The 26,030-nt window shown below is 35.1% G+C and overlaps 1 protein-coding gene across 17 annotated transcripts in view; it reads left to right on the plus strand.

The window, feature by feature from the left end:
• The window catches only part of HDAC4 (histone deacetylase 4), a 582,774-nt gene that overhangs the window by 545,563 nt on the left and 11,181 nt on the right, over positions 1 to 26,030 (plus strand). For all 17 annotated transcript variants that reach the window (XM_069844548.1, XM_069844563.1, XM_069844558.1 and 14 more), the window contains 8 exons: positions 232 to 358; positions 4,738 to 5,115; positions 9,172 to 9,354; positions 13,768 to 13,931; positions 16,724 to 16,843; positions 19,074 to 19,196; positions 20,657 to 20,968; positions 24,202 to 24,344. In XM_069844548.1, the coding sequence (XP_069700649.1) occupies positions 232 to 358; positions 4,738 to 5,115; positions 9,172 to 9,354; positions 13,768 to 13,931; positions 16,724 to 16,843; positions 19,074 to 19,196; positions 20,657 to 20,968; positions 24,202 to 24,344 (1,550 nt within the window). The remainder of the gene's footprint in view (positions 1 to 231; positions 359 to 4,737; positions 5,116 to 9,171; positions 9,355 to 13,767; positions 13,932 to 16,723; positions 16,844 to 19,073; positions 19,197 to 20,656; positions 20,969 to 24,201; positions 24,345 to 26,030) is intronic.

Here is a 26,030-nt window from a genome sequence, read left to right on the forward strand (position 1 = left end):
TAATAATGAAAGTTATAGCTGTACACCTTGTTAATCCTATTCGTTGTCAGGTAGAATAAATGAAATAAGCTCTTATTTTTATACAGAATATTGCCTAATTTCTGTTTACTTGTTGTTATTATGCATAGAAACTTTTTTCATTGAAGTTGCTTTAGGATTGTGTAAGTTAATCTACGAATTTAAACTGCCATATAGTTTTGTGGTAAAACAATTTTTAATTCCTGTAAGCAGGTGATAGATCTGACAGATAGGAAAGGAAATGAGGAAAGTGAGATCTCAAAACAACAACGTGAGCGGGAGCAGTTCTTACAGCAGCAACGGGACTTGATGATGAGACACACTCTTCAAGTCAGTGAGGGTAAGCCACTATTTGAGATCTTATTATCTTTTTCTTGTGGTTTTCATAAATTGTTCATGTAATACCTATTTACTTAGACAGTTGCATTATTAGGTTTAATTATTATCTAACAATGATCCACTCTGTGTAACAGTGTGATACCAAACTGTGTTTAGTTCATTTTTATGGAAGGCCTGGACTACTTTTTTTTTTATCCACCGATCTACGGACTGAGCGAGGTTTCAAGTGATATGCACAATAACACAAACTTTTAGACAAGGATCGGCGTTGTTTTGGAAGAAAACAAGTTTAAAATATAATGATAGAGATCTCGAACATAATCATATATCATTCATTTAGTGTTCTGCCTAAGGGTAGGTCTTTCACTGCAAACCCATCTTTCTCCAATCTTTCCTATTTTCTGCCTTCCTCTTCGTTTCCTGATATGATCCATATATCATAATATATCTTAATGTACTCTTATCATCTGATATCTTCTTCTACCCCGAACTCTTCTCCGTTCACCATTCCTTCTAGTGCATCCTTCAGTAGGCAGTTTCTTCTCAGCCAGTGACCCAACCAATTCCTTTTTCTCTTCCTGATCAGTTTCAGCATCATTCTTTCTTCACCCACTCTTTCCAACACAGCTTCATTTCTTGTTCTGTCTGTCCACTTCACACATTCCATTCTTCATATCCACATTTCAAATGCTTCTACCCCAATGGAATTAAGAAGCATAATGGATAATTTCATTACTTACAAGGGAAACTTTTCATTGCCTCCTCCAGAGTTTAACAAATGATAGCTTATTTTATTGCCCTGGGAGACCTGAATCAGAATATAAAATAAAAACATGCCGAAATTTTTATTAAAAGGGCTTAAATAACGTTACAAGAATCATGAAACAGTTGTATTTGAATGTGTAATGGACATGGAACGGCTTTTGAAGGACATTAAGTTACCTCAACAGATAGCATATTTAGCTGTTAAGTAGGAGACTGTGTTCAAATTGAATACGCATTTTGTCATTTTTTTTCTTATAATGTTTTATTTTCTTGTGTAATGTTTTTGTTAGTTTTTATTGTTTTTTTTTTTTTCATTATTTGTAATCTAAAGGCAAAAAAAAAAAATAGATGTTATTACACTAAACTAATAAAATAAAACTATTTCTTACTTATTTTCTTGCAAACAAAACAGCTTAACTCTGCACTAGTTGCAGAGATCACGAGCTATGTTTAACGGATTCATCTAGCCACCAAAAAGTCTCTAATTCCAGATCTAATACACCTTGCGTAATGTAAACAAACTGAAAAATCACGTTAGATGCACAGCAGGAACCTTCTTGTTCGTTCAGCTAGAACCAATTGACGAGGGCTCTGTTTATTTCTATCAGAAGTCCTGCCCTCTATATGTTTTTGTTTTAAAATAAAAAAAGTAACTGAGAATCGAACCCAGAAATTTTACTTGAAAGGCATGTCACTAATCGGTTGAGCTACGCGAACAATGATATAATTATCCCCCTTTGGACTTTGGTTTCTTCGGAGGTTTTCCCCAGCTGTGGGACTGAAGCCGGATGGTCTATGGCGAGTCCTTGGCATCAACCCCTTTGATTTGATTACCCCCTTTGAATTGATTACCTGGTTGGGTTTTTCCGAGGTTTCCCCCACCGAAAAGGCAAATGCTGGGTAATATTTTGGCGAATCCTCGGACCTCATCTCATCTCACTACATCTCGCCAAAATGTAAAAAAAATGTAAAAAAATTGTACAAAATTGTAAAAATTGTAGAAAATTACTAAATTGTAAAACTATAAAAATTTGTAAAAATTGTAATTGTAATATTGTAAAATGTTGACATGTTCCACATCTTAAAGCTTCATTGCTCATGTAAGATCTATGGAATAAAATAAATGAATGAATGAATATCAAGTATTGCAGTATGTCTGTCGGTATGTAGTGACATTTAATTAGAATTTACACCTTTAGAAGCAACTTCGGCATACTTTCAAGGTTGTTTCTTATTCTCATTTTCTTGAGCTTCGAAATGAGCTATATTCCATTAAAATGTGAAAGGGGTGTGATGAAAAGTTTCCCTTCTAGTGCCAGAAATGTTTGGAATATGAAGGAAATCAGTTTCACATCTTTCCAAATTATTCTTTTGTTGAAATTATATTATTAGCCAGTGCCTCCAGTGTTGAAATTGTTGTTGTTGTTTTTTAATTCCAGGCGTTTGACAATAAAGTCATTTGACCTCTTGCACTCCAATATTTTTCAAAGATATTATCATGGTCAGCCAATGAAGCACAGATTTTGAGGTGTTCCGAATCCATTTCTTGGTTTGAGTTGCACAATGGGCAGTTAGGGGACTGATATATTACAATTCTATGCAGGTGTTGGGCCGAACAGTCATGGCCTGTTGCCAATCTAAATGCAGCTACAGACGATTTTCGTAGTAAATCGGGAATTAACTGTGGATTTTGATGCAGAGAGTTCCATTTTTTCCCTTGAAATTGTGCTATCAAATTTTGTTTGTTGAAGTCTAAGTATGTAGATTTAATAAATCTTAGTGTTGAAATTGTAGTTTGGTTGAAGTGCTGACTTGTCTTGTTGTACAGCTGTGAGTACAGGTTGCACGGCCCACGCAGCCCTGTACTTAGCATGTGAAACTCATAATCTATGAATCTAGAGCAGGTATGCTCAAAATTGTAAAAGCTCCAATTACACGGATGATGCTGCACTGTATAACACACACAGTGTACGGACTGGGCTTCGCAACCACATTGCAGCACCGCCTGTGGCATCGCTCTCATACTCTCACAAATATGGATAATAAACTGAATTTGAAAAAGGAAAGAATATACACTGTAATATTCAGTTATTACATTGTGTATTATATTTAATATAGTTATTATATTATTATTATTATTATTATTATTATTATTATATCATAGATAATGTTATTTTCATATTCCACCATATATTGCGATCTGTCCAACATGTGCATTGTTTTCTGCAAGTAATCGGAAATCTATTTCCAACGAATTTACTCAATGCGCAGCTGGCTCAAAAAATGCTCATCTGTTAATGGGGATCTATATTTGGATTTAACAACTTTCATTCTCTAAAATAATTCTTCGCACACATGTCGAGGCGAAGGTAGCTAACATAGTGGTAGAGAATAAGCTCATCGTGGGATATTTCGTTTTGTTAATTTTTTAATACTTCTATGCTTGTCAAGTCATATTCTCTGCATTTAGTTCTCAATTCTACGTTACTTTGTAAATCAATTAACTCGTCCTGGAACTGCACTCTCACGGATTGTACTAAATTTACTACGAAAGGATTAGCAAAAAGATTAATATCACTTTCCATACGTCTAAAATCACTAAATCTGTGTTCTGTGAATTCAAATTTGAGTTGTTCCAGTACACAGATATAATTAACTAAATTTTGTTCAGGCACCATACATCTCTTTACAAGTTCACCATCCGTGAAGGGTTTTAGTGCCTTAGCTAATTCCCAACACACTACATAACTTGCTCCTAAACATAGACTCTAAATTCTTCGACTCTCTTCAGTGTTTGGCCTTTCATTAAGTGCTTTCAATTCTTGAAACTGTAGTGCCTCTGAAAAATTATTTTATCATAACATGTATTTCTTTTGAAATAAAATCACACAATAATAATAATAATAATAATAATAATAATAATAATAATAATAATAATAATAATAATGATAATAATTGTAATATACCTAACAATAATAATAACAATACTACTACTACTACTACTACTACTACTACTACTACTAATAATAATAATAATAATAATAATAATAATAATAATAATAATAATAATAGTAACAATAATAATAATAATAACGTTGGTATATGAATACATATTACAGAAAACAGCTTGCCTGTCACTTCGGCATGTTCTGGATTGCAGAGCGTATAATGTCATTTTATGTTGCTCAGTAATATTCCTGACAGTACCTTACAACATAGTAAACACTTTACCAAACGCAAAACAATATGGTATATGTCGTTTGCTTACAGAAGGTTTTGACTCTGTCATTGTCCCGCACTGTTCGTGCGTTTACTAAGTACTTGAACTGCCTTCCGCAGTCATCCGTCGAGCTTCGAACGGGGAACAGCACGCTCTACATTCGAAGGTTGTGATTACAGAACGTAATCGCGAGTCAGAGAATGAGCATACCTGATCTAGTGGAACACACTCATTAATTACTTTGTAAGAAAGTTCACAGACATAATCAGTGTTAAAAGTTGTAGTCTGCAGGCTTGACTTCGATCACAGCATCTATAGAAACAGCCAATATATTTACCAGTTTGAAAATATGTCAAAATTTGTATTCTAATAAAATCATTATGGATATGTTGTAGGTTCTGCCTTCAGCCCAAGATCATCTCACATAGCAAGACCGCTCTCTCGGGCACTGTCCAGTCCGTTAGTTGCCTTGGGCCCGTCGGACATTCCTCCTTCATCTTGCATCCCAGTGAACAATCACTGCAGCAGTAAAGTGGGCGGAGCTGGACCACACAGACTTACAACAGGACTGGCTTTCGACAGTCTGATGCTGAAGCACGCCTGCATATGTGGCGACAACTCAAGTCATCCAGAACACGGCGGCAGACTGCAGAGTGTCTGGGCTCGTCTGATGGAAACGGGCTTGGTGCAAAGATGCGACCGTGTTAGATCCAGGAAAGCTACACTGGAGGAGATACAAGCATGTCATAGTGAAGCACATACTCTGCTCTTTGGTATGTTATACAACACAACTCGTATAATCATAATTTCTTTACTTCCTTGGAGACATACTAATGCAGTGTCATAACATAATTTTGAACAGCTGTGCCAGGAGAATGCTTCCTTCTGTGTTCTAGATCCTACATTAAGGGGGATTAATAATAATAATAATAATAATAATAATAATAATAATAATTTAATTTTTGTTTTTAATTAACTTCAGTAGTAGACCAAAATATCATAATATTCTTATGATAGAGTCAGAAAATCATTCAATGCAATTCAATGCATTATTTAAATTGTAAATACATCTATATCTATATTTATAATTTGAACTGGTAATGGAAATTATACGAAAACAGCTGAACAGATTTTAATAAATGACCCCTCATTTTGAAGCTTGGAACTCAAAGTTTTTCGGAAAAATAGTAGTTTTCAGTGAAATATCAATTTTTAAACATAATTTTCCTATTTTTCAAAATCCATCTGTCGTCAGTTTTGAGAACTAGCTAATAGCATTCACGGCCGACTTGATATTACCTTCGCTTTTTTGTAAAGGAGAAGCGAAGCGAGCATCAAGTCGGCCGTGTTGCACTTCAGAATAAAACAAAACACATGCTACAGTAAACAATATTACACAAAGGCCATGATCTGCAAGGATGCTGACATATTTAGAGCTCAAATTAAATTGGTTATTAAAAACTTAACTTACTAAAAATAATTTACAGGTTTGATTCTGTGGTTTGTAATTTTCTGGGTACAGCTGTGTATTGGATATTAAAAACTACAAAACTTGAGGTGATTTGATTACATTATTACCATTAGAAATGAAATATTATTGTAGTTAATGCCATGATGTGACTATTTTTCATTAATTATACATATTAATGCAATATTGATGTTATGAAAGTGAAACGTTTTGGTGTTATTTAAGTAGATGTCGAGAATAACTTAAATTAGATTTATTTTGATTTCTATATTTTACTGAGTGGCGGCTATATAGTATGTATAGTATATGTTACTGAAAGCTATAAAACTTACGTAAGATAATAATATTATTAAAAATCAAATATTTTTATAGTTATTAATCAAGTGGGGTTGGGTCTTTTCCATATATTTAATGGCGGTGTGGTGTAGATATTTATATGCGTGGTTCTCTTCAGTATTGGCTCGAGAGAGAGAGAGTATCTTTCATTATTACGGAAGCAAATAACTTTCAGAATGTCTGGTAATCTTCATTGAAAATGAATCTGAAAAATGTTTATTTGAACGTCTAATGAACTTAGTTTGCAGCATTTGCTGCACAAACCACTAGTATATATATAATTTGAACTGGTAATGGAAATTACGGGAAAACGACTGAACGGATTTTAATAAATGACCCCTCATTTTCAAGCTTGAAACCCAAAGTGTTCAGAAAAATAGTAGTTTTCAGTGAAATGTTAATTTTCCTACATAATTTTCCTATATTCCAAAATCCATCTTTCGTCAGTTTGAGAACTAATTGCATTTCAGAAAAAAACAAAACACACACTACAATAATCAATACGCTATTACACGAAGGCCATGACCTGCAGGATTGCTGACGTATTTAGAGCTCAAATTCAATTGGTTATTAAAAACTTTAAGACTTCACAAGTCTGATTCTGCGGTTTGTAATTTTCTGAGTACAGCTGTGTATTAGATATTAAAATCTACAAAACTTGAGGTGGTTTGATGACATTATTACCATTAGAAATGAAATATTATTATAGTTAATGCCATGATGTGACTATTTTTCATTAATTATACACTTTAATGCTATATTGATGATATGAAAGTGAAATGTTTTGGGGTTATATAAGTAGATGTAGAGAATATCTTAAATTAGATCTTCATTTCTATAATTTACTGAGTGGCGGCTGTATAGTATATATAACTACAAAACGTACGTAAGATAATAATATTGTTATTAAAATTAAAATATTTTTATAGTTATTAATCAAGTGGGGTTGGGTCTTTTTCATATACTGTACTTAATGGCCATGTGGTGTAGATATTTATATGCGTCATTCTCTTCAGTATTTGCTCGAGAGAGCGCAAAAATTACAGTTCCTAAGGAAAGACCAAAAGGTATTACTTACTGATAAAATAAGAGGCCTAGAAAATTTTGTAGTCTCCAGATCATTTCAGCAAGATCTCTTAGCAGGATAAAATGATTTTACCTTCTACATTTCAAGCTCTACATGCAGCAGCTGTACCAAGATGCTATGTCTATTGTTCGAAAGCATAGTAAACCTGACATTTTTTTAACTTTCTCCTACGATCCACAATGACCTAAAATGGCTATTGCTTTACTCCCACATGAAAAACCCACTGATAGTCCTATCATTGTTACTTGCATTTTCGCGTTGAAACTCAAAAACTGAAGGTGGGTAGGTTCAAGAAAAAGTATTTGGCATAAAGAAACATTCAGAGGGAGTATGTTTCATTATTATGGAAGCAAATAACTTTCAAAATGTCTGGTATTCTTCGTTGAAAATAAATATGCAAAAATTTTATTTGAACATCTAATGAACTTAGTTTGCAGCATTTTCTGCACAAGCTACTAGTATTATATAAATAAAATGCTTGTAATACTTTAACATAATATAAGATTGTTTTCAATGGGGAATGTAAATTTACTGAATTTTTTCCTTTGGTGTTACTTCAAGTCTGGAATGTATCAGGATAAACCAAGAAATACTGAAGACCTGGAAGGGAGAATTGTTTTTCCGATGTCCTGTCTTATTATTATTTTGTTTTATTTTATTGGGTTGCGTCTCTATGCAATAGCTGCTATTTTCTTGCGATGAATCACAAATTAACCACAGAACAACGTGTTTTTGTGCCACAACATTGGTGGAAGCATAGTAAGAACACAAGATTGGTGATAGCAGACTTTGAGACAAGATTTCCTGCTGTCCAACCGCCATCACGCCAAGCAATTAGAAACTTGAGCAAATGGGTAGTGTTATGTTCTGCCATCTGTAAATCAGTATCTAAACGTTGTGAATTGTGAATCTAGAAACAGGGCGTCCATTTTGAACAAAATCTGTAAAAGGAATGCGTAGTCAAATGAAAACTGAATGTAATTAAATGTTAGGAAGTGTTTGGGGGAAGCGATTTTTAACCCACTCTGTATTTTAATTTTCTTTCTTTCTTTTTGTATCCCAAAACATCCTAAGTCCTACGTACCTATGAATGCAGTTTAATTTTTAGATTAGTGGGAGAAGTAGGAAATGGTTTGTTATATAAGTTGTTGTTGTTTTCTAATGCCAGGCGTTTGACAATAAAGTCATTTGACCTCTTGCACTCCAATATTTTTCAAAGATATTATCATGACCAGCCACTGAAGCACAGATTTTGAGGTGTTCCGAATCCATTTCTTGGTTTGAGTTGAACAATGGACAGTTAGGGGACTGATTTATTCCAATTCTATGCAGGTGTTTGGCCAAACAATCATGGCCTGTTGCCAATCTAAATGCAGCTACAGACGATTTTCGTGGTAAACCGGGAATTAACTGTGGATTTTGATGCAGAGAGTTCCATTTTTTCCCTTGAGATTGTGTTATCAAATTTTGTTTGTTGAAGTCTAAGTATGTAGATTTAATAAATCTTTTCACAGAGTAATACGTAGATTTAGTAACAGGTCTTTAAGTAGCAGTGCTGTCCTTCTTTGCTAAAGTATCCGCATTCTCATTTCCCAGGATTCCACAATGGGATGGTATCCATTGGAATACAATTCTTTTATTGAGTGATATTAATTGAGAGAGCATTTTAGTTATTTCTGCTGTTTGAGATGAAGGTGTGTGTTTAGAGACTATTGATAGAATAGCTGCTTTGGAGTCTGACAATATAATGTAATTAAATGTTAGGAAGTGTTTGGGGGAAGTGATTTTTAACCCACCCTGTATTTTAATTTTCTTTCTTTCTTTTTGTATCCCAAAACATCCTAAGTCCTACGTACCTATGAATTCAGTTTATTTTTTATATTAAGGGGGAGAAGTAGGAAATTGTTTGTTATATAAGTTGTTTGTGTCATTGTCTAGGTACAAACCCACTGAATCGTCAGAAGCTTGATATGAGCAAACTGTCACAGCTTCCCATCAAGAGTTTTGTGCGCCTGCCTTGTGGTGGCATTGGTGTAGACTCAGATACAACGTGGAATGAACTGCACACAGCTCCAGCTGCTCGTATGGCTGTTGGATGTGTTGTCGACTTAGCATTTAAAGGTATGAGAATTTGCATAAGGGAAAGATTTATTAATTATTGGTTTTCTTTTCAACTCTTTCATATTAACTCAACTAACTTGCAATATACCCGAAATTTAATATTTATTGTGGTATGTTTTGATACGGAAAAAAAAGTAGTTGATAACAGTGTTATTCTCGGTGGTCTAATGATTACTGTGTTTATCTCTGGATTAAGTATCGTAGGTGAATACCCAACCGAAGTCAATTATTTTTTTATTGAAAATAATCCTAAATGCGACTTCTTTTGCAGTGGTTCCCAAACTTTCTCGACTTGGAAATACTTTTCATAAAGATCTGAGTTGTGCGAACTCCTTAAATTTATGTAAACATGCACATAATTGAGGCCTAAATTCTAAATGTGCTAAGTACCAAAAACAACTTTCTGAGATATTGATGAAAAACACACTGTGAAATGCATGTTGAGATACCTACAACACTGTTTTTGGCACATGAATGAGTCATTTACAGTAGAGCTGCGACGAAGACAATTTAGTATGATATTCTCATATTGACCAGAATATTGTACGAAATGGAAATATAAAAATTGGAAATTTATCTTTTGAAGTTCAAATATCTGGGAGCAACAGTAACAAATATAAATGATATTCGGGAGGAAATTAAACACAGAATAAATATGGGAAATGCCTGTTATTATTCGGTTGAGAAGCTTTTATCATCCAGTCTGCTGTCAAAAAATCTGAAAGTTAGAATTTATAAAACAGTTATATTACTGGTTGTTCTGTATGGTTGTGAAACTTGGACTCTCACTTTGAGAGAGGAACATAGGTTAAGGGTGTTTGAGAATAAGGTGCTTAGGAAAATATTTGGGGCTAAAAGGGATGAAGTTACAGGGGAATGGAGAAAGTTACACAACACAGAACTGCACGCATTGTATTCTTCACCTGACATAATTAGGAACATTAAATCCAGACGTTTGAGATGGGCAGGGCATGTAGCACGTATGGGCGAATCCAGAAATGCATATAGAGTGTTAGTTGGGAGGCCCGAGGGAAAAAGATCTTTGGGGAGGCCGAGACGTAGATGGGAGGATAATATTAAAATGGATTTGAGGGAGGTGGGATATGATGGTAGAGACTGGATTAATCTTGCTCAGGATAGGGACCAATGGCGGGTTTATGTGAGGGCGGCAATGAACCTCCGGGTTCCTTAGAAGGCAGTAAGTAAGTAAGTAAGTAAGTATGCTCATATGGATGTTCCTGCCTTAGATTGAATAAAATGAAATTTGAAAAATTGGTACTTAGCATATTTAGAATATTAGGTTTTCAATTATATATTGAATGACGTTTATGACACTTATTAATTGCAATCAAATGGTTTAATACCGTTAATCTTTAAATTAACCTCAAGTTACTGTAGGTACTATAAATACTTCGGAATATCCCAACAAAAATAAAGTAAGAACACTTAAAATATTGAAAATACATACGGACTGTTCGAATTATTATACACTTATTTAAAAAAAAATTGAAATTGAAATTAACTAAGCAGAATAGTAAATGAAGACCATTTTCTTATCTTTATTGTCATATTTAAAGTGGTACTGAAAATTACTACTTTGAGATTACTAAAATACACAAAAGTAATCACAGAAGTAAATAAAACTTCAAGTTATTTTCAGCACTGAGTCTGTTTCTGTAATTATTTTTTAAATAGGCATATGAAGGAAAATATTTCCCGCACAAATATGTGAAAAAAAATGGTAACAACTTCCAGTTCTTCATTCTTGATGTATATTGTAATGGTGTATCGGGTATATCTCCTTGGTTTTTTGCCTGTTGAAAAATAAAGAAGCATTGGTCTACAAAAAATATGTTAATGAAGTTTGTAAACTTCATCAGGAATATTGTATTGCCCTTACAACTTTGTGAAATCGTTGTGGGCTTTAAAGAGGTCATACATAGTTCTGTGCTAATCATTTGGCCCAACACTAAGGTTCTTCAGGTATCGTTATCACTTGACCCACTCTTACAGAAGAAAGTGCAAATGTTAGGCTTGTCTACATATTACAAGGATAGAAACGAGTTTGATCAATGTATGAAATGGCCTGCTTTTTTTAGATTCGTCCGAAGTTGAGGACTTTTTTAACCAGTTATCTGTGACACCTACAGATGAACTCTTAACACAGATCTTGCACCATATGGACATGTAAACTTCGTCTGAAACTACCTTTCCATCAGCCATGTGGCTTGAGTCTTCTGACTTGCTGGTGAGAATCACCAATGCATGTGAAGCCTTTCACTCACACTTCAGAGAATCATGTAATTGTTCTCACCCTTCAGACTTCCCTATTGGTCCAGTAAATGTAAGAAGAAGTTGTTATTTCTTGAAAATTGATTGTGTGATTATACGAGGAGAAAGTGCTTTCTCCTTCAGTTTATCAAGACCAGTGTCAGGATACTACATTCAAGATAAGTGACTCTTCTTTTAATTTCGACATCAACAAATTTATCTGTTACTTTAGAGTTCTGTACTTATATAAAATCTTGGTCATTCCTAGTTGAGGACGAGTAGTGTGCTTCATATTTCCTCAACATGGGGACGAGATCAAAACATGTTCCTTATTGTAAGATTAAGAGGCATTAAGTTAGTGACCAACCCTTCAGCAGGTCAGAGAAACAGCGAAGGGCTGTTAAGAGATGGTGCATTATTGCACGTGTGTATGGCCTGTGCACATTTATAATTGGAAAATAGAATTTGTAAATGCTGAAGTATGAGTCTAATTTCTGTGACATAGTAAACCACAGTTTGGGAACCACTGTTTTATTGGATGAGGAATATAATCGTTCGTTCCATGAAGTACATTTCTGCATGCAAAAAACATCTTTGTTCGTCAAGAAAGTTGAATAAAGGTGAAATTTGATATCCAGGTCCGATATTACTGCGTTCGCAAATCTTAGTAACAGATTTCACTACAATAAAAGTGGGAACATGCATCTGTTAAAATTGAATCATTTGATACGAACCAGTAACATTGATGTCGAGTAATCTGTATTAGAATACAATCCATGCCATATGACAGCGTTTCTCAAACTCTCAGAACAGTTCCGCGGACCACCTTACTCTTGTTCCCTTCGAAAGCAAATTTATCATTTTTGTAACATAATTTAATACCAGTATATTTATATTTTAAAACAAAATTAATTAATCAATTTAATTCATTTAATTTTATATTAGTATTAACCAATTAAATTAATGTTAATAGAAAAAATTCGTTTTTTTAATAAATCAATGCTATTAGAGTTTGGATAATCTTTAACTTATTAACTAAACAAAATAATTAATGTTGGTACTCGCATTAATGAGATGGATGAGCCTGCCGATTCTTGCACAGTTGTTCTATGTTTGGATGTATGTTGGTAAGCTTAAATCGGAGATTGTCACAAACATTGAGTCGATTTCGGTACTTTGTTTTTATTAGAGTTAGTGATGAAAACCCTTTCTCACACAGATACGTAAAAGCAAATTGATTTATAATCTGTAAAGCACCATTGTACAGTTCACCATATTCTCTTTTCATTTGTGTTAAGGTCCAGAAATTAACCGTACATTCTGCTTGGAATTTCATTTTAAGTCCGGTGTCATTTGAGAGTTCAATTAACTGTTCTCTTTCAATCAATGAAAGTTTGTTATTTTCAATATCGCAATGAAAGAGGTCACAAACCCATGAAAATTCGTCATATTTACTTGGAAAATAAGTTTCAAATTATGACCTTAGAGTTTCGAGATGCAAACATATGTCATTGCATAATTATTTTCCAATAACGAAATCGTTTTCAACCAAAAAAGACTCTAGGGTGGAAATAGTGAAAAAATCCTCTTTTTACGGAACTGACCCACAAACCAAGTTTCCTCTCGAACACTATTTTCTTATGTGCATTGAGAACAGTCAAAGAATTACCTTACAGAGAGAGATTTAGTTCGTTTAGTTTTGAGAATACATCTGGAAGATATGCCAATGTACTTAGCCACATGTCATCAGCTGATGTGCAGCGGAAAGATGGCGAGAAACACCACTTTCATAGTGCTTTAAATCCCTCTTTTGTTGCTGAGAGTAGAGCAGGAATTCGGTAGACAGGATGGGTAATAAATTTCATAAAATGTCAGTACTGGGAGAAAAAGTGAAAGGTGATTGCCATGTGTCATTTCCAAACTCTGAGATTTTCAGCTATAGTGTGATGCGCAAATCGTTTGAATTTTATTTTTTCTTCTGTACTTTCTGAAGGACCAAAAGAGCAGACCTCGAGGACCACAGGTGGTCCGCAGACCATAGTTTGAGAAACGCTGCCATATGATATGCAAACTTTAAAGTCGTTAGAATATCATGAAGGTTTGAAAGAAGAAGTGTTAAGTGTGATGTGGCCTTTCTTTCAGCTGCTACAGGAGACATAAAGAATGGCTTTGCTGTAGTTCGGCCACCTGGACATCATGCAGAAGCTTCTCAAGCCATGGGCTTTTGCTTCTTCAATTCAGTTGCTATAGCAGCTCGCCTGCTGCAGCAAAGACTGGATATTCAGAGGATTCTTATTGTGGATTGGGTGAGCATGTCTCCTTACTAGCTTCTGTGGCGCTTCGAACCTCAGGCGGCACTGGCGTGTCTCCTATTGCGGCCAAAATTTGCTGATACGTTAGTACTGTACTGTGTTCACTTCTCATGCCTTCTGAAAGAGATTACAGAAACATTCTTATATAAATAATACTTCTCTGATGATACTCAGACTATATGTGCAATACTGAATGAGAATTTACAATAAATAGGTTTGTATCACTGCAATAATTGAATTGATTCACCATTATACTGGGTGAATTACAGTAAAACCCCGATAAGACGCTGTTCAAGGGACCGCGTGTAAACCGCGTATTAACCAGGATTGCGTATTAGGCAGGTATAATAATTTTGACTTATGTACTGTATCTATTAGCATTTTTATTTACTGAAATACATAATTCATGAAAGGTAATACAGTATTACTCCATTATGTAATTACTGTACTGTACGTTAAATACATTTACGATACTGTATGTATGTACTGTACTTAATTCTTTCGAAAAGAGTCCTTTATAGCTGTTTGTCGTGTGCGTGTTCTCCAAGACCTCATGTTTACCACACTTCACTTTTGCGCTTACACCCTCCGACGTCGCAGCTGGAGTGATTGAGTCGCGATTTTTTATTATCGTTATTAATGTCGATGATGGGATTCCTAATGCATCAGACAGTTGTTTCTGATTAAGAGTACTGTTTTCATCGTACTTTCGTAAGATTTCGAATTTTTCAGACACAAAAAGCGCTTTTCGTTTAACACTCACAGACACTTCAATACACTAAAAGATAACAAACTGACCAGCAAAAATTTCCAGAATTTTATTACGGTCGAGCGAGGAATGTTGCTTGAGAGAGAGAGGATTAGCAAGTGGGTGGATTATTGTAAATGTAAGCTGCGCAGGTAAACGGTCGAATAAGAGAGCGAAACAAGAGGGTGGGGTATTGTATAGTATGAAGGTTTAAATGCGCAGGTAAAGGGTCGAATGCAATACTTTTCAGGTTAATGGCACCAGTAAGTTCAATGGCCAAAATGATTCATTGCTGTTACAGTACATTGCTGAAAATTCATCGAAAATATTCCACAAAAACAGCGTATTATGCGGGACTTGAGCACAACAAATGGGGTATTTTATAAAGGCGTTATATATGCAATGTGCAGGGACCAGACAAAAAAAGCGTATTACACGGGATAGCATAATAAGCAGGCGCGTCTTATCGAGGTTTTACTGTATATTTATTTGATGCACCTGCACTTTCACAGCTTACTGCTAACTGACGGAACCAGCTGCTAAGCTTCCCACCTGCACTGCACTGAATGTCATGTCAGGTGTCAGTGTGAGTTGTACTCTTGCAAGCACGTGTTCTTTAGGCGACGTGAAACAGTGTGATAATTAAGTTAATATGGCTCAATTCAGGTATTCCATTCCCCAAAGAGTATTCATGTATGATTCATACAGAATCGGCTTGTGCTGTGAGATTATTTCAAGAGAGATTCCCTGGTATCAAGTTCCAAATCGAAGTTCGATTCAAAGTGTATTAGCTTTTTTTTATTATTAGTAATAATTTACGCGACGAACTGTAGGTAGCTTTTTTAAGTGTTTATTTTTTAAGTGTTTATTAGTAATAATTAAAGCGACAGACTGTAGGCAGATTTACTGTGGACTTCCTGACACCTGTTTGCTGTGGTTATCAGCTTGACTCTCCCAAGACTTGCAAGTAGTGGAAGCTGGCGTGTAGAGAATTGTTCACCCAGTAGTTCAGTGCATTTAATGTAATATAAAGATCATTCGTTACACATAATAAGTCATGGTATCATTCACATCTCATTGTCTTTCTCATTTCACATTGATCTTCTCACTGATAGTAATTTATACTTCAAAATTTAAAACTATGCTTAGAGCCTTTTAAGTCCGACTTTCCATCTTTTGTTGAACCACCAATTCCTCTGCATATATAAATTATTGGTTGCATTTCATCTAGTGCTAGATATCTTGACTGCTTACACCAGCTCCTTTTGTTTTACCTCTTTTTTTTATCTTTTCTCCCAACAGCTTCCGTTGTTTCGTTTTACGAGTACCAAACTTGGATTCAGTCATGTGGGCTAGAGTAGGATTTCAACTGTTTTGTATATGCTGTTTTATCCCCCCTCTCCAGCTGTGTCTTCCAATTTTTAAATGCTGGTACATTGTTTGATTTTCCACCTCATATTTTCAAAGATTCTTAAATTTTAAATATTTTCTTGGCTTCATTATATGTACATTTTCTTCTATATGTAACTAAAAAAAGTTACCTTCATATCTAAATAATCAAAGAAATTTGCTTGTCCATTGAATTTCTTGTCAATTTCTAGTTTGTGTCTTTGTGGACGTTTGGTTATTTTGAACACTTAAATTCTTCATCGAATGCTGGATCATCAGTATAATATGTAATCAAGATTTCTTTTGTCACCATTGTTTTAACCTTTGCAATTATTTAATCTGTAATCTAATTAAAATATGAAGAACAAATATTGATATGATTACCGACAAAACAATTGAATTGTAGGATCTTATTTGAAATAGGATTTCATTGTTAATACTACTGTATCCTTTTTTATATTGTTTGTATTATTTTATTTCTATTTCTCTTGTTTGTTTGTAATTATATTCTTTATTCTGTATATTTTAATTTAAATAAATAAATACGGAAAATAAATAAATAAATACATTATAGAATTTATTTCTGTTAGTCAGTAGTAATAGTTATGAAGATTTGATAGTTTCACATAATAATTGTTTGTTTTCCCAGGATGTGCACCACGGTAATGGCACTCAGCAGATGTTCTATGATGATCCCAGAGTATTGTACCTCTCCATTCATCGTCATGATGATGGCAACTTTTTTCCAGGGACAGGAGGACCAACAGAGGTGTGTATGAAATAATTTGTATGGGATATTTAATTTTATGGAACAACTTCAGAATACTGCCTAAGTACATATTATGTCGTTATTGTTTTATTGAATTATTTATTTTTGGTCCAGGGGACGTATTTTTTTTATGTACTTATTTATTTACCTACTCTTGTACCATCAATAAAAAGGATGTTTTTAATTATTTTATGCTCTACCATGCCGCAATGTAGTAATTATACACCTGGTAGCAGCCCTTTAATGGACCTCATTAAAGTACACCTATTCATTAAAGTTCAGGTGTTCCACCAATCAGAAAACACCATTGTAGCAATATGAAAGCGCAAGTATCGATTATTCTCGGATATGCAATCGAAAGACAACTAGCGAAACATCACGGAGGCTGGAAATCCAATACTGTCCCAGAAGGTTATGTTCTGTTACTATAATAATTAGCGTTAATTGTAAATAATATTCAAATAAATTCAATTTGTCATCTCGTTTTTCAATGTCTAAATCAATTTCAAGGTTATATCAAGATTAATGTTCATTTTACTCTCTAGATTATATCAAGGTCAATGACATTTGTTCCTCGGATAAAATCAATACTTTCGCGTCTGCGCACATCTCACAATTTACGAGATATTGCACAAGGTCAGTTCCGCTCCTCAGTCAGATAAGAATAACATGAATACTTATGAATAATTTCAAGTTAGAAATGTGGTCGAGCATAAAAAGTCGTATGAAACTTGCCTTGTTTCATAAACAAACATACTCGCGTCTTAATTACTACCATTATAGGCTCGTTGCATAATGTACTATTTCATTTGCACAGTCTTTGTACATGAGTACTTATGCAGTATTCTGAAGTATAGCGAATTTTGCAAATCAAGAATTTTATTAAAACTGGGATAATATACTGTAGACATTGTACAACTATGTTGAGAATAATTATCATTTGTCCGAATATATCTAATTTTCATTAGATAAGATAAGATGTTTATTATCCTTAAGAATTACAATGAATTCAGGATAAGTAATAATACCGTAATACCTGTTATAACATAAAATATTAGACACTAAATCTCTATATTTAAATCATCTTCACCTGGAGTTTTTCCGTTTTTTGAGTGTTCATATACTTCAGTGAGTTCGTTATAAGTAATAACATCTGTTGTGTGTTGGAGTTCGTTAATGTAAGAGGCATTAAATAGAGATTCATATGGGATAGGGTTTATAAGAACATTTTCTTTTATCTCAGAAAAATTCTTGGCCTTGGTAATGTTAAATCTCTTTCTAATTTTGAAACAAAATCATTCCATCGCTAAACTGGAGAATTCCCACGTTATCTTTGAACCGTGCCGTTACGTTTAGCACCAAATTTAAGTAAATACACAATCTTGCCAACATAAGAACACGACGTTGGTGTGTGGTGTCGTTGGAGGGAGAAATTTGTTTATTTTCTCTCTCTACCTCCTTCGTTCTGAACATTACTGAGAGATAGCACCACTGTTAGCTACAAGATATATTTGCGCAAATATATTGAAGTAGATTACGTGACCTATTACCTGACAGATGAGAGTCTCGAGACAAAACAGTTTTGCTATATTTCTTTTTTTATTAAATGTTAAGCACAGGAACGCCATTTCGTAATTTTATTTAAGAAACAAGCCAAACAAATTATCTTTGCATCAAAAACGGATGCTCCCTGGACCAAATTATCGTATTTTATAATTGTTTGAATGCAACAGAAGCCAGAAGTCTTGCACTTGACTGATTGAGTGAATTATTTAAGAATATAGTCGCGAATTTTACTACCACCATTTCGATTGTGTTTTGTTTGGCATGGCTCGGTATGGCCCGGTGACTAATGGCCAGCAAGTAACGTCAACTATCGATAGTGCTCTGCCGTGGGTATTATCCAGTTGTTCCCATTCCATTTCTCTCTGTGTCGCTTCCTTGTTTACTGTTTTGCAATTGCCCGCTTTCTTTTATAGTCTATTTCATCTTCAAGTTTTTTTATTGTAAAAATCGGAGATATGCGTCCCATTTATCCTGTATCACCTTTTTGATGTCCTCATCCCATTTTCGTGTACCTTTTTTTCTCTTCTGCCTTCTTTCAAATGCAGCCTTTTTTAAAATATCGTTAAGTTCTGCCATTCTTCTTGTATGTCACATGATAGTATTGTTATAATGTTGTCGAAATGTAATACTTATTTCTTGTATGTAACACTTCTTGTTATTACAGTGTGGTGTTGGCGAAGGTGTTGGTTTTAATGTGAATGTGGCATGGTCTGGTGGTCTTGCCCCTCCAATGGGAGATGCAGAGTACCTGGCAGCTTTCCGGACCATCGTCCTACCTATTGCAAAAGTAAGCTTTGGTAGTTATGGATTATTGAATTATTTATGCATAAATTCAGAATTCTTATTTTAGAGCTTGTAAGACTTCTTCAAAAAGTAAGGCAACAAGAGCTCATGGACAAACTTTATTTCACAAGCAGATATACTGATACAAAGTAGTAAGGCATTGGTACGCATTACTTTTCAATTTAGTCACCATGCTTGTTCAAACACTTGTTCCAACGGTAGACCAAGGCATTGATGCCAGTATAGAGTCCCTGAAGTCACATCATGACGGCTTGCTGAACAGTATTCGTTATTGCACTCCACAGACGACAATGACAATTTACTTGGAATATTGAGAACAACAATGAACTGTTAATCTTAACTAATGTTCACAAAGCACTATGTACAAATCAGAACTGTCAGTTCTCAGTTCACAGTTCTTCTAGCTCAGTCACTCGAGTTCACAGTACCTCGAACCACAGACCTTCAGAGACAGTCCACTGCACTCGAACTCAGGTCCCTCCAACTGCGGTCCACTGCACTCGAACTCAGGTCCCTCCAACTGCGGTCCACTGCACTCGAACTCAGGTCTCTCCAACTGCGGTCCACTGCACTCGAACTCAGGTCTTCGGATGCTCACACTGTTGCGGACATACACTCAAGTCGAACTCCGGTACACAAGACTGGCTTGCTGTCCACTGACTTACTCTCTGACTGACTGAATGACTGTTCCAAGTTCACTCGCGTGCGTAATTTATACTCACACCATAGATGCGAGAAAGTACGAGTTCTCGATATTTCGACGCGCGTCCAGATAGCACTCCAGAGAGAGCACTCGAACAATCCGGACCCCTCTCCTCTCTGCCGTGGTCGCTCTTTCCCCTTTCTTCTCTCTGCAAGCACCAGATGCGCGCGCAACCCGCCCAGAACACGGACGACTTAGCCTCTCCTCCGTCGGTCGTGAGATCGAACCTCACGTGGCCGTCACAATATCAAATGTAATATCTATACTCAAAATTACAATGAAAGTGATGTACAATACCAGAACAAAGTGCACATATAAAACACAATGCTATTATTACCATGATCTTAGTAAGTTAGATGAATCTAAATACAGAACATTTCGTAGAGAGATTATGTGTACGCAATCGCACGGAACAGTTGTCTGTTAAATAAAATGTTATTGAAATTTATAAGACCGGATTTTGTGTAAAAGTTAAGCAAGAGGAATTAATTGACCATGTCATAAAGTAAAGCTATATGAATTCAACTTACAATGTTAAGTATTGCGGAGGTGTCCTTGTGGTCGCTGAGAGTAGGAGGCAACTGTTTATGCGCAGCGTGTACAGGAATTACGTAAACTAGGTCACAGCTGATGATGGAAGATTTTAATTTGAGTTTTCCTTATCTTGTTTTTGACAATACTTTGTTTTATGGTGCAAGTTACCTTAATATTTGACTAAAATGACACGTTGTGTTTTGCAGGAATTTGCGCCAGACATTGTGTTGGTGTCCGCTGGTTTTGATGCAGCTGCAGGCCACGCTGCTCCGCTGGGCGGTTACAAGGTGTCACCTGCATGTTTTGGTCACATGACACAACAGCTTCTCAAGTTAGCTGATGGCAAGGTAATCTTGTCATTGGAAGGCGGTTATGATCTTCCGTCCATTTGTGATTCAGCTCAAGAATGTGTCCGAGCATTACTTGGCGATGATCCCAGTCCCCTGAGAGAAGAGGAGTTACGCAGACTGCCATGTCAGAATGCTATTGACACACTGCAGAAAACTATTGCCATCCAGGTAAGTTACTACAGTTGAGAAAGAAATGGGGAAGAATGAGAAAGAACTGTGTATTGAAACTGGAAGCAATTTTTAATGCAATCGTAGTCAGAGGAGGTGAATACGTACAAAATATACCAACTTCGACCTTGATTTAAAATCTTAAGAAAGTACTGTTTTAACATTTCCACTACCGCGTGAAATGGTGATGGCTTTTTGCTGAGTATTGATCTCGTAAGTTTGTGTTGAAACTTGTAAGGATTTTATTCATTCATAGTTTCCTGCCCAATGGCAGGTCTTTCACTGTAAACCCAGCATCCTCCAATGTTTCCTATTTCCGCCTTCCTCTTAGTTTCTGCATACAATCCATATAACTTAATGTTATCTGTCATCTGATATCATCTTCTGCCCAGAACTTTTCTCCTGTTCACCATTCCAGTGCATCCTTCAATAGACCTTGTAAGGATAATCTTGTTTATTGATACCTAAGTAAAACATAATCTAATATAATGAAATATCAACTGAACCGTCTATGCTTATCTTGTTTTATAAATATAATTTTATTAATTAGTTACATTAACGTTTTCGGTACTGGGGTGTACCATCATCAGATGTATTGTGATACTATTTGTAAACCTAGCCAATGGATGCATGTGTTGTGGTCTTGAATAATATGTATGTATGAACATAAAATGTTAATACCCATGATCAAATATAGTAGTTATGTAAATACAATAAACCACTTATATGCTATTAATTAGACAAAACAGGCAATTAAAATCAATTATTTAAAACCAGTGATCATTGCTGCTATGGCGTTCGACGTTATCTAGATTACATTATGTTATAAGTTAATTGTTGTCGTGATAATTCAAATGGGACAACCAGTTATTAGGAACATCATTACATTGATATGTTGCACTATAATGTTAGGTTAAATTACGCCTTGAAAGTTTCTTTCTTAATGGAACATCATTACATTGATATGTTGCACTATAATGTTAGGTTAAATTACGCCTTGAAAGTTTCTTTCTTAATGGAACATCATTACATTGATATGTTGCACTATAATGTTAGGTTAAATTACGCCTTGAAAGTTTCTTTCTTAATGGAACATCATTACATTGATATGTTGCACTATAATGTTAGGTTAAATTACGCCTTGAAAGTTTCTTTCTTAATGGAACATCATTACATTGATATGTTGCACTATAATGTTAGGTTAAATTACGCCTTGAAAGTTTCTTTCTTAATGGAACATCATTACATTGATATGTTGCACTATAATGTTAGGTTAAATTACGCCTTGAAAGTTTCTTTCTTAATGGATATGGCGTAATTTAACCTAACATTATAGTGCAACATATCAATGTAATGATGTTCCTAATAACTGGTTGTCCCATTTGAATTATCACGACAACAATTAACTTATAACGTAATGTAATCTAGATAACGTCGAACGCCATAGCAGCAATGATCACTGGTTTTAAATAATTGATTTTAATTGCCTGTTTTGTCTAATTAATAGCATATAAGTGGTTTATTGTATTTACATAACTACTATATTTGACAAGGGTATAACATTTTATGTTCATACATACATATTATCCAAGACCACAACACATGCATCCATTGGCTAGGTTTACAAATAGTATCACAATACATCTGATGATGGTATACCCCAGTACCGAAAACGTTAATGTAACTAATTAATAAAATTGTATTTATAAAACAAGATAAGTATAGACGGTTCAGTTGATATTTCATTATATTATAATTAGCTTATCGGAATATTCAAAATAAGATGAAATTGTCAAACATAATCTGTTGTGTGTGTAATGGATTGAGATCACATTACAAATTGTTGAATGCTATGTTCTTAGAACACGAGCAAATGAAACAGCAATGATATGAAACCAAGTTAAAGTTTTGATACACGTACTACAGAAACTGAAAATATCAAGATTGCCAAATTTATTTAGGTATAAAACACGACAATTATTACGATTTTTTTTTTCATTAGCCAAATGGCTACCTGGGACATAAAAACGAGCAAGGGCAGTATGAGGGAGAGAATGTTGATTATTGAAACTTCAAATTTAGATATTCATTTGTGCCTGTTGTACCATAATGTTGAATAAATGTAATTCATAGAAAAAACGTGTATAGAGATAAAAGAAAAATACGTATTTTAATAACAACCTGTACACTTTAACAACATCATGATAGTTTTGATAGGTATCTTGTTGCCAGTGAATATTGTAACTCCAACTGATGAGAAGTGTAAGACTATTTCATATTAAATGACACTAAAGGTACGGTCACACATCTCTACTTTTGCTGCGCAACTTTTGTACTGCAGCTGCAAAAGTTGCGTGTCGTGTTCACACATAAGCCAAAAGTAGCACGCTGTACGCTACTTTTTGTGCTGCGCAACCCGAGTGCAGCAAAAGTTGCAACTGGAGGTTGCGAGTCTATTCACACACAAGGCGCTACTTTTGCAGCCGCAGTCATGCTGCAGGTTTCCATCTCCGTGTTGACTTCTCAATATACATTTTGTGGTTATGTTCACATTATTAAGAAACTCATGCGAAAGCTTACTTATCTATTATTTGCTTTTCTGCCCTAAGCAGTATTCAGAAAATGGCATTATTTTTACTATAAAGCTTTTAAAAACGTCTATATACTTAAATGATAACCAACAACATATTCACGTAATCAATGTTGGCAACCCTCCTGTTTGAAACTACGCTACAGAAAATTAAAAAAATTAATTATATCGTCAGCAAATGTGCTCAGACTGTGTTGTGCATTTAATAACTGTTACAAATAATTTATTTTCATCACATCTAACATTAAAATACATCCAAACAATAAAATTATCATTGGCACATATGGGTGGTAACACTGGTCGCAACCACAGCAAAAGTTTCAACAAAACCAATATCAAAAATGCTGCGGCTGCAACCCTGAGAACCCTGTTCACACGTCGCTACTTTTAAGCTGCGCGCAGCATGGAAAAGTAGCGGGCAGCAGGTTCGGCAGCCGCTACTTTTCGGGTTGCACCGTTGTTCACACGTCGCAGTACTAGAGTTGCGCAGTTTTTTGTACTGCAGCGCTGCAAAAGTAGCGACGTGTGACCGTACCTTAAGGAATAACTAAAGTCAACATTTTATTAGCAGAAAGTAAAGTTCAAAATATACATTGCTCGATCACTTTTATTGCCAGTGCATGATGTGTTTGATTGTTTGAAGCTTCCACACTGGCCATGCATCAAACGCACGGCCCATACAGCTGTCTGCTCCGCTGTAGAAGCCACTCAGAAAGAAAAGGACGAAACAGAAACTGTGACTGCAATGGCAAGTCTGTCAATGCAGCAACAAAGCAACAGTTTACAGTAAGTGGTACTTGTTTACATTTATGCATAGCTTACAGCTTTGTGTCTTCAGTCATGCGTAAATTTATCACATTATAATTCTGAATTTACTGCAGCACTAGTTATTACAAACTATGGCTGTAGCCTATGCCTTCCTCCGTATCCAGAGAAAATATCTGTGGTGTTCGGGTAAAGGGGTATGAGTCATTTTTTTGTCCAGATGGAATTTTGTTCCCCAGATGAACACACAAGTTAAATTATACAAGTGGGTGTGCAAAAATCAAAGAATACAAGCAGTTGATGTGTTTTATTTGTGTAGAGAATTATTTGTAATAAAGGTTCCAAGTTTAATTTTCATTTATCTCCAAATTCATTTTTATGACTTATTTCCCTTTACCCAAACACCACAGATATAACCTATCACATGAATGAACTGCAGATAACGGTTAAGTATAACATTTAGTATATGTCCACACCTGTGGAGTAACGGTCAGCGCGTCTGGCCGCGAAACCAGGTGGCCCGGGTTCGAATCCCGGTCGGGGCAAGTTACCTGGTTGAGGTTTTTTCCGGGGTTTTCCCTCAACCCAATACGAGCAACTGCTGGGTAACTTTCGGTGCTGGACCCCGGACTCATTTCACCGGCATTATCACCTTCATTTCATTCAGACGCTAAATAACCTAGATGTTGATACAGCGTCGTAAAATAACCCAGTAAAATAAAATGAAAACATTTAGTATGCATTCACTATGTATTAATTATAAAAAAATAATGTAGTAGATGATTGGTACTTACGTACATTTCACATTTTACAAATACTCATTTTCCACAGAAGTATCATAGATGGAATAGGTTTGGAATAAATGGGGCCGTCTATTGCTTATCTTACAATTAGACATTGTTTGTCAAACCATATATTAGCATTGGCTTTTAATATCTTTAATTTGGTGTTTAAGAATGTATTAAATAATTTTGCTTGACTAGCATTGGATATTTTCATTTTGTTGGTAGTTTTAACCGATAAGCAGAGATACATTAGGTTTGGAATAAATGGGGCCATCTATTGCTTATCTTACAATTGTAAGCAAAACTACCAACAAAATGAAAACATCATAGATGGAGTTACACCATGGGTTGCTCAATTTTTCCTCTTTCTCAAAGAATGCCGTACTAAGAATGAAAATCACCCTTAAAAATAAACCGTGTGTAGGCCATTCAGTATCTTATGAAAGCTACCTGCGTATCAAGGGGAAAAAAAGTGTACTAAGAAGCTTTCCTCTCTTGTTATGCTTTTACCTGTAGCAAGCGAGCTCACTTAACCCCACCATAAGGTTCTTACTATATGCTATGGCACACACAAGCATTTGGTTTCACAAGATAACGAATGACCTATACAACCCTCAGATTTAATGGTAAACATGGTTTCCCGTGTGACCACTCAGAAGAACATCCTTTGAAAGTTGTTGGAAAATTTGCTTGAACACTTAATTTCTGGTAATAAGTGTCGTGCATTACAGGAGCTATGTTCAGTTCAAGTTTGTCGAGTACGGCGAAGTTCGACATTCGCCGATGTTTGTTCTGCAGGAGGAGTTCTGTCGTGTTTGTTCCACATGTTATAAAGATATTTGCTGTCCATCATTAATATTTTAACCACTTACAAATTTTAACACATATTTTGCGATTACTTTCTCATATGAAATAAGACGAA

Source organism: Periplaneta americana, chromosome 13 (genome assembly GCF_040183065.1).
Source record: "Periplaneta americana isolate PAMFEO1 chromosome 13, P.americana_PAMFEO1_priV1, whole genome shotgun sequence".
Taxonomy (NCBI): Eukaryota; Metazoa; Arthropoda; class Insecta; order Blattodea; family Blattidae; genus Periplaneta; species Periplaneta americana.